The sequence below is a fragment of the Miniopterus natalensis genome, chromosome 11 (genome assembly GCF_054644295.1).
Source record: "Miniopterus natalensis isolate mMinNat1 chromosome 11, mMinNat1.hap1, whole genome shotgun sequence".
Lineage (NCBI taxonomy): Eukaryota > Metazoa > Chordata > Mammalia > Chiroptera > Miniopteridae > Miniopterus > Miniopterus natalensis.
Window position 1 is genome coordinate 23,835,747 of NC_142091.1, and position 18,256 is coordinate 23,854,002.

General features: G+C 33.4%; 1 protein-coding gene across 1 annotated transcript in view; it reads right to left on the reverse strand.

The window, feature by feature from the left end:
• CEP57 (centrosomal protein 57) overlaps positions 1–18,256 on the reverse strand; it is a 44,482-nt gene that overhangs the window by 15,574 nt on the left and 10,652 nt on the right. Inside the window, exons 2-6 of the mRNA XM_016206769.2 lie at positions 17,057–17,213; positions 8,139–8,318; positions 7,668–7,789; positions 656–772; positions 30–107 (exon numbers count right to left, since the gene is read on the reverse strand). Of these exons, the coding sequence (XP_016062255.1) occupies positions 30–107; positions 656–772; positions 7,668–7,789; positions 8,139–8,318; positions 17,057–17,213 (654 nt within the window). The remainder of the gene's footprint in view (positions 1–29; positions 108–655; positions 773–7,667; positions 7,790–8,138; positions 8,319–17,056; positions 17,214–18,256) is intronic.

Consider the following 18,256-nt stretch of genomic DNA (forward strand, 5'->3'; position numbering starts at 1 on the left):
GGGGAATAGTTGTTCACATTTCAGTTTACCTCAGCTGCTTTAGCCTGCATACGTTTTCTTTCCTTTTCTTCTTCACGAAGTTTTGCTTCCAACTCCTCCATTTTTTTCTAGTGAAAAAACATTCAAAGTGGAAACAATGAAAAAGTCTTATTGTCTATTTGTAAAATTTTAATATAGCAACAGAGGAATATGTGCAAAATTTTAGCGTAGTAAATATAAGCTTGTTAGTTCACTGGAGTAATGGCTCTGGGTTTGCCAGTGTCCATGGCACTCCCTTGTGATTCATTATTAATCATTTGTGAGGCTCAACAGAATTATGGGTAAAATCTATGGTGAAAGAACGTATGGAGGCACTCAGGTTAGATGGAAGCTGAATCTGAAACATTAGTGTCAGTGCTATTAACTATTTCCCAAGATAATCAAAACTAAAATCAGGTAACAGAACAACTTAAACCAAGTGATACAGCCTTAGGATACTAAAAAAAAAGTTTTAAAATGTGAATATTCTCTCCAAATGACATTTCTTCCTTTTAAAAATTCCTGTTTCTTAGTTATAAGATCACTTTTCTTTCTAGGAATATCCAGTATTATAAAATGACCAATTTTACAAAAAAGCCGATATTATACACTGATGAGTAAAAATACATTCACTGACTTCTGCAAGGGCCTGCATTGCGGTTAACTTGTTATATTCTTGCTCAAGAAGGTCCAGTTTCTCAAGCTGGCTCTGAACATGTGTTTGATCATGTTGCCGCTCTCTTTCTAGGGAAACCTAGGAAACAATATTAAATACAGCATGGTAATTTGAGTAAAAAAAAAACCCTGAAAAAAACGAGTATAATTTAGAATACACTGTATGCTATTTTTTTCTGGCCTTGCATAAAACTACTTAAGATACTACAGAGGAATTCTAGGAAAATACATTAAGATGAAACCGAAGGAATATCAATTAATACAAGTTCTCACTATATCCTATCATAATGTGGTTCTATTATAGTGAGACTATCATTATACTTTGATAGCAGGGATTTACTAGACATAGGCCACACACACACACACACACACACACACACACACTTTCAATCAGTCTGGTTCTTTTAAATAGTTAATCTCTTTATTAAGGCAATAATTATGGTTTTGGTACCTATTATTTACACATCCTGTGAATTATATGTAAAACATATATATATATTTTTCTTTTCATGTTTAGGATCAAGGGTTTAAAAAGACTGCTGCCTATCAGGTTTAAGAACAATCACAGAGTGAACTATTAAACTAGAATAAGAAGTGGAAATATGCTAAATTGAAGTCTATTGATAAAAAGCCAAAACACCAAGTACCTGAACTTGTAAAGAGTATATATGTCTTCACATACAAGTCTACAGCAACAGGTAATATACTATCAGAAATCTGAATATGACAAAGTAATATAAATAGCCATAATTCTTTAAGGAATTTGTGTGAACTGCTCATTTCCTTCTATCCAACAAAATGGACAGTTTATTACCCTTAAAAGAACACACTAAGTTAAAAATTGGAAAAAATCATATTTTATTTCCAGTACTGGAACCATTCCTATTAAACAAGATATTTAGGGATACATTCTTAGAAATGCATCATTAGGCGACTTCATCATTGTGCAAACATCATAGAGTGCACTTACACAAACCTAGATGGTATAGCCTACTACAGACCACGTTACATGATATAGCCTGTTGCTCTTAGGTTTCAAGCCTGTAAAGCATGTTACTGTAGGAAATAAAAGAGAAAATGATACAGTCAAGAGAGGCAATAAATACTGGACGTATGAGGCTACTGCTGGCATAACATGGCACTTCTGTTTTATAGCAAACTTTTCTTTTTCATAAGTAGAAAGAGTACAATATAAAATAACAATAAAAGGAGAGTACAGCTGGTTTGGCTCACTGGTTAGTGTGTTGTCCCTCAGACTGAAGGGTCCAGGGTTCAATTCTGGCCACGGGCATATACCTCGGTTGCAGGCTCATCCCTGACCCCAGTCGGGGCGCATGCAGGAGGAAACCAACCGATGTGTCCCTTTCACATAGATGTTTCTTTCTCTTTCTCTCTCTCCCCCTCCCTCCCTTCCACTCCCTCTGGAAAGCAATGGAAAAAACATCCTTGCATGAGGATTTAAAAAAAAGGATAGTACAGTAAATACACAAACCAGTAACAAAGTCATTTAGATCAATTTCAAGTATAATGTACTGTACATAATTGTAAGTGCTATACTTTCATATGACCAGCAGTGCATTAAGTTTATTTACACCAGCATCACCACAAACACATGAGTTATCTGTTGCACTATGGCGTTACAACAACTACAACATCACTAGATGATAGGACTTTTTCAACTCCATTATAATCATAAAGCGACCACCATCATATATGCAGTCTATAGTTGACCAAAACGTTGCTATAAAGCACACGGCTATAAGTGAAATAGGCATTCCTCAGCAACTGCAGGTTTGCTTCCATACTTATTCCAGCAATAAACCAAATATTCTAATAAAGCGAGTCATGAATATTTTGGTTTACCAGTACATATAAATGATGTGTTTATACAAAACTGTAGTATTAAGTGTGCAACAGCATTAGGAATAAAAAAAAACCAACAATGTGCATAATTTAATAAAAAATGCTTTATTGATAAAAAATGCTAACAATCATCTGAGCCTTGAACAAATTGTAATCTGTTTGCTGGTAAAAGGTCTTACCTTCAATTTGTAAAATATATAATACCTGCAAAACTCAAAAAAATGAAGTGCAATAAAATGAGGTATGTCTATATTAGTCAAAAAGTCTTACTATTGTCTTATAAATGCTTTTTAACCTTACTGTATCAAATGTTTTACATTTCTAATCATGTGCAAGACTAAACTGAACATCCCATTCCCCACCCAATCTATCACATGAAAGTGTTAGATAAATCAACGCACTAATAAATTACATAATTAAGTTTGAAAGCATGAAAGAAAAAACTCCAGATGCAAAAAAAGATAAACTCAAAAGCAAGTGAAGGGATAAGGAAGCAAAATGTCACATGAGGCTATACTGGAGCCTTGATATATAAAATATAGCAGAAATATCACAAAAACTCTCAGGCAATGTACCATCTTCATGATGTAAGAACTCCCAGCCAATAAATTAACATAAATATGGACTAGAACCAGTGAAAACCATCAAGCCTCAGCAAAGGTAAATCCACAACTGCCTCCTAAAGTTGTAACACAACTTACAAAGTATGAAATTCCCAAGGGAAAAATAGCCTCAAAAGAATCTAAGTTCACCATAATTATATCAGGCTTTTAAATAAGAATTAACTATCCTTCTCAAACTATTGCAAAAAATATAAAAGAAAGAAAATCTGCCAAACTCTTTCGAGGCCAGCATTACCCAGATACCACACCGAAGTTACATGCCAATACCCTTGATGAACACAGATGCCAAAATCCTCAACAAACTTAGCAAACTGAATTCAAAGAACCATACACAACAATCAAATGGAATTTATTCCTGGGAAACAAAGATATTAATATCTGCAAATAAATCAAAGTGATATATGATATTAACAAAATGAAGGATAAAAATTAACAAAATGAAAGATCATCTTGATAGATGGAGAAAAAGCATTTTACAAAATTCAACATCTATTTATGATAAAAACTCTCAATAGAGTGGGTACAGAGGAAACATAACATAATAAAGGCCATATATGACAAACACACGGCTAACATCATCCTCAACAGTAAAACACCAACAGCTTTTCCTCTAAATTAGGAATGAGACAAAGATGTACACACCGCTTTTATTCAACATAGTACCGGAGGTCCTAGCCACAACAATCAGACAAGAAAAAGAAATAAAAATATCCAAATTGTAAAGGAAAATGTGAAATTGTCACTATTTGCTGATGACATGATACCATATAGAGATAGCTCTAGAAACTCCACCAAAAAAGCATTATAACCAATAAATGAATTCAGTAAAGTTGCAGGATACAAAATTAATATTCAGAAATCTGTTGTGTTTCTGTACACTAATAACAAACTATCAGAAAGAGAAATTAAGAAAACAGTCCCATTTAAAGCGCATTAAAAAGAATAAAATACATAGCAGTAAGTTTAACCAAGGAAGTAAAAAACCAGCACTCTCAAAACTCTAAGACACTGATGAAGGAAACTGAGGACACACCAATAAATGGCAGGATATACCATGTTCATAGATTGAAAAAAGAAAGTTGAAAGCATCACGTTCCCTGATTTCAAACTGCACTACAAAGGTATCGTAATCAAAACAGTATGGTACTGGCACAAAAACAGACACACAGATCAATGGAACAGAAAAGAGATCCCCCTCCTATCAAGATATCAATGGGGTATATTTCACAGAACTAGAACAAATATTCCAAAAATTATATGGAACCACAAAAGACCCCAAATAGCAACAGCAATCTTGAGAAAGAAGAATAATGCTGGAGGAATCACACTGCCTGATATCAAACTATAATACAAGGCCATAGTAATCAAAATGCATAGTACTGGCATAAAAACAGATACATAGATCAATGGAATAGAAGAGAGCCCAGAAATAAACTCATGCCTTTACAGTCAATTAATATCTGACAAAGGAGGCAAAAACATAAAATGGGCTAAAGATAGTCTATTCAATAAATGATGTTGGTAAATTTGGACAGATATGTGCAAAAAATGAAACTAGACCATCTTCTTATACCACACACAAGAATAAACTTAAAATGAATTAAAGACTTAAATGTTAGACCTGAAACCATAAAAATACTAGAAGAAAACATAAGCAGTAACATCTTGGATACTTCTAATAGCAATATTCTTTCTGATATATCTCCTCGGGCAAGGGAAACAAAACAAAAAAATAAACAAATGGGACTACATCAAACTAAAAAGTTTTTGCACAGCAAAGGAAACCATCAACAAAAAGAAAAGACAACCCACTGAGTGGGAGAACATATTTGCCGATACATCTGATAAGGGGTTAATTTCCAAAATATATAAAGAACTCATACAACTCAACACCAAAAACCAAACAATACAATTAAAAAATGGGTAAAGGATCTGAACAAATATGTCTCCAAAGAGGACATACAGATGGCCAACAGACATAAGAAAACATGCTCAATGTCATTAATCATCAGAGAAATGCAAATTAAAACCACAATGAAATATCACCTCATACCTGTCAGGATGACTATCATCAATAAACCAACAAACAAACAAACAAGTGTTGGCAAGGATGTGGAGAAAAGGGAACTCTTGTGCACTGTTTGTAGGAATGCAAACTGGTGCAGTTACTATGGAAAGCAGTATGGAGATACCTCAAAAATTAAGACTGGAACTGCCTTATGACCCAGCAATTAGCCTTTCGGGAATTTACCTGAAGAAACCTGAAACATTCATTTGAAAAGAATATATGCATCCCTATGTTCATTGCAGTGTTATTTACAATAGTCAAGATTTGGAAGCAGCGCAAGTGTCCAACAGTAGATGAGTGGATAAAAAAGCTGTGGGACATTTACACAAAGGAATACTACTTGGCTATAAAAAGGAAGAAAAGTTTACCCTTTGTGACAGCATGGATGGACATGGAGAATATGCTAAGTGGAATAAGCCAGTGAGAGAAAGACAAAAACCATATGCTTACACAGTTAATGAATCTATGAGAAGGAGGCAAGAATATACCATGGAGAAAAGACAGTCTCTTTAATAAATACTGCTGGGAAAACTGGGTACACGGAAAAAATAAAACTATTTTCTTACACCATATACAAAAGTAAACACAAAATCGATTAAAGACTTAAAAACAGCAACCCTGCTCCCCAATCCTATTTAAAAAAAGGGCAGCCCTGTTCAGTGTGGCTCAGTAGGTTGGGTGTCCTCCCTTGCACTGAAAGGTTGCCAGTTCGATTTCCAGTCAGAGCATATGCCCAGGTTGTGGGCTCTATAGACCCTGATAGGGAGCATGCAGGAGGTAGCCAATTGATGTTTCACTCTCGCACAGATGTTTCTCTCTCTCTCCTCCTCTCCCAAAAAATTAATTAAAAATCTTTTTTAGAAATGTCTAGTCTTTTCTGACTAGACATTTCTCCAGTCTTATAAAAAGATGCTAAACATCACTAATCATTAGGGAAATACAAATGAAAACCACAGTGAGATATCATCTCACATCTCCAAGAATGGTATTATCAAAAAGATAACAAACAAGTATTAGCAAGGATGTGAGGGAACAGGAACCCTAAAATGAAAACACTAATTTGAAGAGATACATGCCACCTCTATTTTCACTGCCGCGTTATGTACAGTAGCCAAGATATGGAAACAACCTAGGTGTTCATCGAAATGGATAAAGGAAACACACACACACACACACACACAGAAATACTACTCAGTCATAAAAAAGAACGAAATCTTGCCACTGGTGACAATATGGATGGACCTAACAGGCAGTATGCTAAGTGAAATAAGTCAGACTAACGACAAATACTGTATGATTTCATTCGTATTTGGAATCTAAAAATAAAACACAAAACAAATGAATAAAACAAGAGTCACAGATACAGGGAACAAACTAATGGCTGCCAGAGGGGAGGAGGTGGGAGATAAATGAAAAAAGGTGAAGGAGATTTAAAAGTACAAAACTGCAGCCCAGTCAGTGTGGCCCAATGGTTGAACTTTGACCCTTGAACCAAGAGGTCACTGGTTCGATTCCCAGTCAGGGCACATGCCCGGGTTACGGCTTGATCACTAGTAGGAGATATGCAGGAGGCAATCGATGTTTCTATCTCTCTCTCCACTCCTTCCTCTAAAATCAATAAAAACATATTAAAAAAATAATAAAAAGTACAAAATTTCAGTTATAAAATGTCATGGGGATGTACTGTACAACATAGGGAATATAGCCAATATCCTAATAACTGTATGGTGACAGATGGTTACTAGACTTATCATGGTGATCACTTTGTAAGGTATATAAATGTTAAAACACTATTTGTACACCCGAAACTAATATAATAATGTGCTAACTACACTTCAATAAAAAAATCAAAGTTTTTCAAAGTATAAAAAACCTTGAAATCTGCTACCTTGAGTCTTTAAATAAATTGAAGCAGAGAGATACAGAAGATCTTTCTACTTTTTATAATGTAGGCTCAAAGAAGTTAACATGACTTAAAAAGATCATGCAACTCACTAGTGTTTTTCCAATTTAAGTAAAACGTTACCAAGTATAGCAATAACAAGGTGGCCAATCAAATCTTCAGAAACCATAAATAATTTCCAAGTAATTTCAGTCTTATACTGTTATACTGCTCGAAAACAGAAGCCATCAAAGCTGTGTGTAGAAGATATGGCAATGTGTGTGAGGGTCATCCAAAATGGAAACCCCTCTTTATAGCTATGCTGGAAAAAAAAAAAGAAATTACATTTCTTCTCAAAGCTTACACTAGTTTTTCAAAATGAACTACTGGTACTACTGCCAGTGGTTACTTTAGGATAAAAGTAGAAATGATTATTAAAAGAGCACAATTGGTTCTCACTGAGAAAAAAGGTCTTTATGTCAATCTAATTTTCCCCATAATTAACTGTCCTTGAGAATGAATCAGTGAGGTACCATACCTGTTTCTCCAAGACAGATGTCCTTTCCATTTCTGCATGCTTTATCATATTACGCATGTATTCCAATTGTTTCTCTAAAAGATTACATTTATTTTCTGCAGCTAACAACTGAGATGTCAGTTCTAAAAAGAATATGTAAGAAAAGCAGAAATTAGGTTACTCATAGAACAGTTTTAACACACGGTTAAAAGAAATTTAGTCTACTGTGTATATAAGAAACACTCTCCAGTATCCCTTGAAGCCTTTTAAGATACCTAAATCATACCTTATATAATATGCTAGTAGAATCTGTCTTGAATTCAGTCAGTAAATATAATTCACAACATCAACACTTGCTCCTCAACACACACCAGAGTATAATGCAATTTTGTGGTGACTGAAGATCGACCACTAGAAAATGCTAATGTGCAATTTTGGAGTAATTTTATAATATTCATTTTGATAGTGTTTCATTTCCTTAATTAAACAAACCTTGATTTTGCTTTGATTCTTCATTTTTTGAATTTTCCCTTTCTTGTATCTGTTCATCCAATACCTTCTTATATTCAATTGTTTCTCTAGACAAGGTTTTCACACTTTCTTCTGCCTGAATCCTTTCAAGTTCTAAGCGTCGAATCTTATCTTGAAGATTCTTCAGAGCAGAAAATATGGCTGCCAAATACAAATATGGGTACTATAAGATAATATATACGGAGAAAGTTCACTTAGAAAGAATAACCTTATCTAGATAAAAAAACAAAATTGATGGGTGGGTCCAGTGGAGGATCACTCTTTGAGAACAATAAAATATTAATTATCATCACAGAATAATTGTTTGTTTTTTAAATATATCTTTATTGATTTCAGAGAGGAAGGGAGAGGGACAGAGAGAGATAGAAACATCAATAATGAGTCATTGATCAGCTGCCTCCTGCATGTCCCCCACTGGGGATCGAACCCACAACCCGGGCAGGTGCCCTGGCCAGGAATTGAACCTTGGTCTTTGGATCCTAGGTCGATGCTCACCCACTTAGCCACGCCTGGCAGGGCAGATAGTTTTTTAAAAAATCCACTTAAAGATATCTTATGAGTTTCTGAAATGTGCTAAGTACTCAAGTAAAAACCACTTTACTACGGTAAAAACATTTCAAAGATTTTATAAAATAATAAAAGTATTTAGCTAATCATACTAAGTTCATATAAATGTCTCAAAATACATCAACTATCACTCTTTTGTTTCTAATTTAAAAGGTTCAGAGGCAGAATCCAATCACAGAGTTAAAATAGTCAAGCACAAAAAGGACTGTTTTTCAATGTCTATTTTTTTTGTTAGGAAAAATATCTAAGCACACTTTAACTACCCAACAAAAGTTCCTAATTATAAAAGTACTATGTGTTCACTATACAAGGCATAGGAAAATACAACAAAGAAAATAACTGATAACGCTAATACCAAGAGATGACAACTGTCATTTCTGGTTATTTCTTTCAATCTTTTACTATATGTTTAAAATAAACTGAGATAAGAATTTATTTAAGTTTTGTTTTTCACTCCAGCATTATGATACTGTGAGCATTCCTTCATGCTGTCTTAAAAGGTTATTTCCTTATGATTAATAAGTAAAAATTAAAAAATCAAGTTACTGGGTCAAAAAATATTCATATTTTAAAGGCCCTTGAAACAGAGAAAAGTGTCTCCAAAAAAGGCTGCATCAATTTATACTTTCATTAGAAGTACGTCTTTGCCAACACAGACCATTATTAATTACAATATCTCTGCCATTCTATTTTTAAAATTTACTGATTTTAGAAAGAGGAAGGGAGAGGAACGGAGCAGGAGGGAGGGAGGAGGGGAGGAAGAGATGATTTGTTGGTCCACTTATTTATGCATTCATTGGTTGATTCTTGTGTGTGCCCTGACTGGGTATCCAACCTGCAACGTTAGCTATCTCGAAGGTGGCTCTAACCAACTCAGCTACCCAGCCTGGGCCACCTCTGCCATTCCGATTAAAAAAAACACATGCAACTTCTGGCTATTTTGTTGCATTTCTATCAGAAGTTTAAATATGTTTGTATATATTATTGGTCAACTTTCTACCTTTTATGAATTTCTTCACTCATTTTTCTATAAAAAAAAGTCCACCCCTCCATTTTATTATGTCTTTAATTCTAGTTTTGATGTACTAATGTTTTGATTTTTCAGTTATATCTAACAATCTTTTCCATCAAGTTCTTATATACACATAGAATGTTTTTCTGTAATCAAGATTAGATAAAATTTGTATTTTCCTTTATTATACTTAAGTATAATAGTTTCACAAATTTTTACATTTAATTCTTTAAGTCAAATAAAAGATATTTTTGTATTAAAGGAAAAACTTCAAATGGCAAGTTTATCATATACCAAGCTCACACATATACCTATATAAACAGATATAATAATAATTATGAGTAATAAACATGCCCAAGACAGTTTCAAGACTTTCTTTTATTCTGATTCCATTAATATTATGCCAATATTTTAATTAACCCTTTATAAACTTCAATACTGCCAATCTCCAACATATATAAATCTTCAAACCATTTCAATATTATCCTACCAATTAAATACTTTGAATCATTTTGCCTAAACACTGATTTAACAAAACTTCTTGTAAATTATACAATAGGAAGGAATGACATCTTTTAAAAATAGAGCCTTCATTCAAAACAAGGCACACTTTTCCATTTATTAATGTAATGCATTCATTCACCAATTTTTCAGTTCCTAAAATGTGACAGGCCCAAAAAGGAGATTGATACATTTCATAATATAGCTTATTCTTCCTGGTATGCAATGGATGACAATCTAATTAGAAAGAGCACAGACATGAAACATACACACAGACTATGAGAATACAAAAAAAACCCAGATATAACATTAATATTTAAAGTAACAATAATTTTCTGATAAAGGAATAATCAGATAACAAATGTAATATGAAAAAAGAAAGTTAATAAATGCTTTTCAATGTTAAATGAGGTTTATTAATCTCTTTTGAGAACCACTGAGGAGTATTTACTAAAATAAAACTCTGTAACACCAAACATTTCTTGTATTCCTTCATTAAATTATACAAATTAGTATACAATTTTGTCAGTATTTTACTTTTACATTTACAGTTACTACTGCCATTGGCTGGAACACTCAGTTTTTATTGTACATGTCAGCAACTGTGGTTATGACAGGGATATATTACATTAACAAAAAAGACCCGGGGTGGGGTATACGCATTCTTTTTCTGTATTCTGGAACAGCTTACCTATCATGGAGACTTTTTGTTTACACTTCTCAAAATTTATTCCCTAAAACTACGTGGGGCTAGAGCCTTACTGAGATTTGGACAACTTAAAATTTTTTAATCTGATACTCAAATTTATTAATAGAGAACTGAATATCATAGTCTTATAAACATCTACCATATTGGCCCTATTTCTAATTTTCTAAATAACAAATTTATGTTCCTTCCTTAGAATCTTAGCATTTCTTTAGAATCTTTCTTAGAAGTTCCTTAGAATCCTCAGAATTTTTATGTCAGAACAAAACACAACACAAGCCAAACATTAGTTCTTTCTCCCACTTTCCTTGGTTCTTTAACAAACCTGAATTAATGATTATTTTTTTTCCAGTTTTGAGAAACAACTGATATACATCACCGTGTAAGTTTAAGGTGTTCAACGTGATGGTTTGATTTGCATGTATTGTGAAATGATCACCACAATAGGTTTAGTTAACAACCATATCTCATACAGATAGATAAAAAGAAAAAAATTCCTCCTTGTGAAGAGAACTCTTAAGTCTACTCTCTTAACAACTTTCCGATATAGTTAAGTCCTCACTTAACATCGTCAATAGGTTTTACAACATTAAGGGGAAATGACATATAACAAAACCAATTTTATCATAGGCTAATTGATATAAACAAGAGTTAAGTTCCTACTGCATCTCATCAATGTTATAATGAAATAACTTTGAATGAAACAACACTGCAGACCTGCTGTATATCTCACAGCAGTGTTAACTATAGTTAAATTGAATTTAAAAAGAACAAGAAGAAGGAAAAATATGACACTTATAATCCTACCACCTTGGCATAATAATTTTAAATATTTTGCTGAAATCCTTTTGTATTTTTCTATACTTTTATGTGAGTGGGATTACCCTCTGCTATATCTTATCACACTTAATTCATATGAGCAATTATTCTCCATGTCAATAGATGCATTTCTAGAATTCCATCCTTATGTACATTTGTCTATAAACTTTGTTTCACTAATATCTAGTTCTGTACCAGTTCTGCACTTCCCATTTTTATAGCTCTATAATCTGTTATTAGTTGAGAGAGTGAGGCCATGCTTTATAGAGTAATCCTGTCTATTAAAAGAAAAAAAAAAAACGCAGCCCTCACACACTAGTCTTTAAATGCAATTCATAGTATTAAATTTCCACTGGGTAACACTGTACAGCTCTATTTGTTTATGCATGTATGAACCTCAGGGAGCACACAGAATATACCTAGGTTGGTTTATGAGAGGTGACTCTTCTATCTACAGCTTCTTTACTAAGCGAGGGGGCTGAGTTGTTCCAGTTCCCTTTGTCCATTAGTCTCATCACTCACAGTTCTTCAAAGAAAGCATTATGCCAGAAGCTACCTCACATGGGTCTGAAGTTTTGTTCTCTAGTCCCTACCTAGACTTAAAATTCCAACTTGACTTCCCAACTGTATACCAATACCTAAGGCTTATATATGTCTAATATCAAGACTCCTAGTGTCCCTGAGGCTTTGGGGTTTACTTCCCTCCCTCCTTACTGCTTATTCTTTAAATTTGTTTTATTTCTGGCACCTGGGTATTACTCATTGTAATTTATTATTACATGAAACTATCTGTGTATGACACTAGTCTATGTGACAATATTGCCATCCATCTTATTTATTTGTTATATTTCTAACATGTCTTTGTCAACCCTTTATTCTTAACCCGTGTCACTGTTTCAGGTTTGGCTTAAAAAGCATATACTGACTTTTCTTTTGAGTCTTTTCATATGATCACATTTACCATCATATCTGATGTCATCCTATTTATTGTATTTTATGCTTTCTGATTTTGTTTCTTTGACTTTTTATTACTGTATTTACTATATGAAGCATAGCATACATCTTTGGAACTATTTCCCTGGTTTATTTCCAGGGAATTTCCCCTTACCTCAGCATGGCTATAACTACAACTTATGTGTATGTTCTTCTAGTAGCCTCTCACAAACTCGCCAAAGCTGACTGACTCACAGCTGACTGACTCTGACATAGGCTCTCTTTTTGTGATTTTTGCACTTTTGTCTAAAACGTTAAAGCCAGAATTAGTTCAACTTAAAACTTACACTGTTAGTAACCATTTTTCCTGACATGTGGAAAAGCTGGTTTATGGCTAGAAGCAGGGGGGTGGGGGGAAGAGATGGCGAGAAAGAGCTGACCATGTTTGAGTCTCTGGCTCCTAACGTTCTTCAAGTCCACCTGTATATCTGCCCTCCTGATTTTCGTTTCTCAATCCTACCTTGCATGTCTGTAAACCAAAAAGATTCCTCTTTGACAAAGGTAGTTCAAATTGGAAGTTTTATCACTAATAGCTAGTTTTATTAACTGCACTTTGTTTTCTAAATTTTTCTTAAATAAATCTAGTATCATAAAGATACAATATAACTTTACTTAATCAATACACGATGTATTTTTAAAATATATAAATACGTACATAAACACATCTCTGAAAGCATTTTCTATGTCAAAAATGAAATTTTAGATAAAACAAAGTTCACATAAGAAATGTAACAAATTTTTACTTTATCCCCTTATTTTCTAATGTTTTAATTGGATCTGGGTCCAGATGATTTAATAATTTGCTTTATATATTTTCATTTCAGAAGTTATATTTGGCATACCTTTTAAGTTTCACAAACATTTACTTTTCATACTAACATGCTGGCTTTCTTAAGTTAAAAAACATTCTAGATGACCAAGTGATAGAACTTAAGCTTTCCCTCCTTATTAAGTACATGAATGCACCCTTGCTTTTTCTTCCCTTTTACTGCCCTCCCACCTGTGAGGTCAGGCTCCACTGCGCTGTTTGTGGTCAAGTTACCACATTACCTAGAGACCCTTGAGTGAAAAACACTCGATGTAGAAATGAACAATGAAAGATTAGAAGATTCTTAACTTCACATATTGGCGAGAGATACTGTGGGAGATATATTTCTAGAATAAGAAGCAAACTCATATTGAAAAATGGAAAAAAGTGACATAGTAAAAAATAATAATACTGTATGTGTTAGGCTTATTTTCACAGACTTTCACAGCAAACACTAAATTTCAATGTAATAGGGATTAAAAAAAAGTTTACATAGCAGGCCTGAACCTTGACTGTTGGAATATTTCCTGTTACTAATTGATAAGACATTTTGTAGGCCTCGGGCACTGAATTCTGCTGCACAAATCTGCCTAGGTTGTTTGTGTAAACAATGTGTTTTATGGTGAATATCATGACTGGCTGCACAGGCACAAAGTGTTTGTGTGACCAGCTCCAAATAAAAGCCCTAGTCTGAGCCAAAAATGGGCTTTCCTGGGCGGAAACACAGTATAGATGTTGGATAGTTCACTGTTGGATAAAGAAGTTTCTGTGTGCCCGGCCGGGAGTGGCTCAGCGGTTGAGCATCGACCTAGGACCCAGGTGATTGGGGTTTGATTCCTGGTCAGGGCACATGCCCAGGTTGCGGGCTCGATCCCCAATGACTCTCTCATCACTGATGTTTCTGTCTGTCTGTCTGTCTCTCTCGCCTTTCCTCTCCCTGAAATCAATAAAGATATATAAAAAGAAAAAAAAAAAGAAGTTTCTGTGTGACCTCTACAAGGGAGAACTTTGGAAGCCTGCATCTACATTTCTTCGGAATTGACTGTAATTACAACCACTTCTGAATCTTAAAAGTCATAGTTAATCTCAAACCACATAGGTGGTCCTGAAGTTACAGAGTATAAAAAATTCACTGATATTTTCAGAGCACACGTTGCAACTAAATTTTAAGAAACTACCATGTGCTAAATTTTGGTGTAGTATCAAAGAATACCCAAATTGTTGGAAAAGCTATTAAAATATTACTCCTTTTCCAACTACGTATCTGTGTAGATTTTTTTCCACATCCTTCAATCAAAAAATACCTTATTACCATAAATGAAATGTAAAAGTAGATATGAGAATCAAGTTGTCCCCTAATAAGTCAGAAACAAGAGATTTACAAAGTGTAAAATAAAACAATGTCTCTCTTTAGACTATTTTTTTTTTAATTTGGAAAATAGTTATTGTTCATCAACATATTTATGTAATCAGGTAATGGGCTTATTAGGGTTTCCTGGACCAAAAAATTGAGAACCAATGCTTTAAAAGAACAGATGGGCAGTAAATTTTTATCAATACCTAACTCAATAGCTATAATGTGATGACTCCTCTCACTGGTCACAATAAAGCTGAGCTTTCTACAGATCTGATACAGATTTATAATAGATATGTCAAGATGTTTTCTCTCTCAATTCTGAGGAGGGGTACAGAGGCAACAGTGGCCTGAGACAGTAAAAGAGCCCAAACCAGTTGTCATCGAGCCCCCAGTTTATCTGTATTTTCTGTGCTGTACATATATTGTCCTTTCATTTTCCAAATGTACTATGATATGTGAAAGGTTAGAAAGCACTGGTCTAGTAGAGAACTACCTTACAGCTAGTTATCTTACTTCAAATGTCGAAGCTATTCTCCACATCACTGTCATTTGAAATGTATTGAACAAATAGCATGAGCAATGGGTTATACTGAAAGTCTTTGGAATGACATTACAATTTTTTAAACAGCTCTAAAGACATTAATATATTTTTGAAGGCAGTAATAATTTCTGATTTCTTTTCTAACTAAATTTCAAAATGAATGAGAATTACAAGAAACAGTTTAATTATCTCTTTCCATAGCCATTAGTGAAATTACATTTTCAAGGTAATTATCAGAGAGCAAAGTGAAATGTTTATTTATCAATAAAAATATATTAAACCATAACTAAACTAAAGGATAACAAGACTTTTCCCAGTTAAAGTATTACTGAGTAAAATAGCATTTACTATGTATAAAATAAAAGTTTATCATAGAAATATCTATTCAAAATGATATTTCATTCATTAAATAAATATTTGAGGGTACACTAAACAAAATGGGGGGGGAAGTGGAGAGAAAGGTTTTGATATAGTGTAAGTTAATCATTTTTGAGATGTTTCTTCATCTGTAAAGTCTGAATATACCTACACCTTATACAATTTTCCTGTGAGAATTAACTAGAATGTATTTGCTTTATTTGGAATACTACTGAGTTTCTTTCTTTTCTTTTTTTTTTTTTTAAATAAATTGTGTTTAATCACTAGTACTGTGGCAATTATATTTATTAACAATTCTTTAGATGAAAGAAGTGTTATATTTTAGCCACATATAGGTTAAACAGGCATGTGTAAATTAGTTTAGGAATCTTTTTGTTTCAAATGGGAAATGCACTGCAAATATCTCAAAGATTAATCTCAGAATGACACTGTTTTGTACACTGCTGGCTGACTGTATAGTAAAATATTAGGTAGATAACAATATCCAAGTATAGTTTTCAATGTAAATCCTGGGGTCTCAAAAGTGTTTGCTTAAATAAATTTTACCTGGTGCCTGGTATCTTTTAAGAATTTTAATAATATTCAATTTCCTAACCAGAAACTTATTTATAAGATACCATGCCTCAAAGATGATGATGACAAAGAAAATGCTAATTAATTTAATGGTCAATAAAACAATTGCTAAAGTGCTACTTATCAGAATACAGTAGTTAAAGACTGGCAATTCTGAAAAATAACAAAAGTTGCATAACAGTCGAACAACATAGGTTAAAAAAGCAAAAAACAAATAGCTAAGTCCACAGTGGAATAAAAACAGTTAAGTTTTAGTAATAATTTCTTATTAAAAAAAAGCCCCTAATAAAAAACCAAGCAACAGAGTTCTAGCAGGAACACAAAGTCTAAAAGAATTAGATATTAATCCTATTGTTACAATATTACATGTAGTCCTGATGTTCACATCTATGTAAAGGAACTTTTTAAAAGTTCAGAGAAAAGCAAATCACTAAAGAATAAAATAAGAATGATGATGTTTGACAATCAAGAAACAAAATAGGCATTATATTTCAAGATTAAAAACAGGAAGGGGGGAAATATACTCTCTTCCTCTAAATTTAAAATAAATGGAAGACACAACTAAAGAGTTTTTAAGCAGTGAGTAAACACACAAAAAACATCTATTTTGTTAGGCTCCATTACCTCTGCTGTTGCTTTCTGGATAGGCAAGTGTAGGCTTATTTGGGGAACGCCGTAGATCACTATTAAGGAAAGGCTTATCAGATGGATATACTACATATGAAGATGAGGAATGGCGAAGCATACTTCCATTAGACCTTGATGGTTCAGCTAAGATGTTCTGAAAGATAAAAATACAGAAATTACCTTTCAAAATTTTAAAAGCAAACAGCATGTGTATATACAATACATACATACACACATATATATGTGTGTATATATATACGAATGAATGTTCATAACTGAGAGCTGGACTGTTCATATGTTCTACTGATAGAGACAACAGAAACAACACAGTCCACTAATCATATACAACAGAATCCAATCATTACTTTAAAATAATAAAACTCTTAAAGTGGTTTCATATTTGTGTAAGTATAGCCATATGCCAGACACTGTAAAAAGGGTATAATGTTGGCCCAGGCCACGCAGTTCAGTTGGTTAGAGCATGGGTCTGATATACCAAGGTTGTTGGTTTGATCCCCAGTCAGGGAGCATACAAAAATCAACCAATGAGTCAACAAATGCATAAATGAGTAGAACAATAAATTGATGTTTCTCTCTCTCCTCTCCAGGAAAAAAAGGGGAAATAATGTTCACACAACTTGAATACAAATGCTGCACAGAAATACTTAAAATATTATGCTCACAATGAATTTAATATATTTCATTTAAAAAATATTTACTGTAAAATATACATTCAGGAAAGCAAATATCTTTTTACAGTATTAGAAACTGCTACAAAATGACTGAATTAATCTATGTCCAATCAAATAAATACTTCAAAAGTATTTATCAAATGTCCAAAATTCTGTGGTACTCATAAAGAAAATACGGCACAGTCCTTGCCTCAAAAACTTTACATTCAGTTAGGGGGAAAAAGGTAAACAAAGAAAACATTAAAGCTTATCAAACATGTAAATAGAAAAGTTTATTTCCACACAAACACCTTCTCTCATGAATGGGAGTCTGTTCAATTTGGGATTCTGTTCCACATGTTAATTTTCAGTGCAGGGGATGCTAACTATGGAGTTTTGTTTGTTATAGGTGACCTCCTGTTGATAGAGAGACCTAGAGTGGTAGTAATGGAGAAACTGAAACCTAAGGGGGAAGATATGACTGCTAGCCGCTCAAAATTCTCAGACATTCATTTTTCTTATTCAA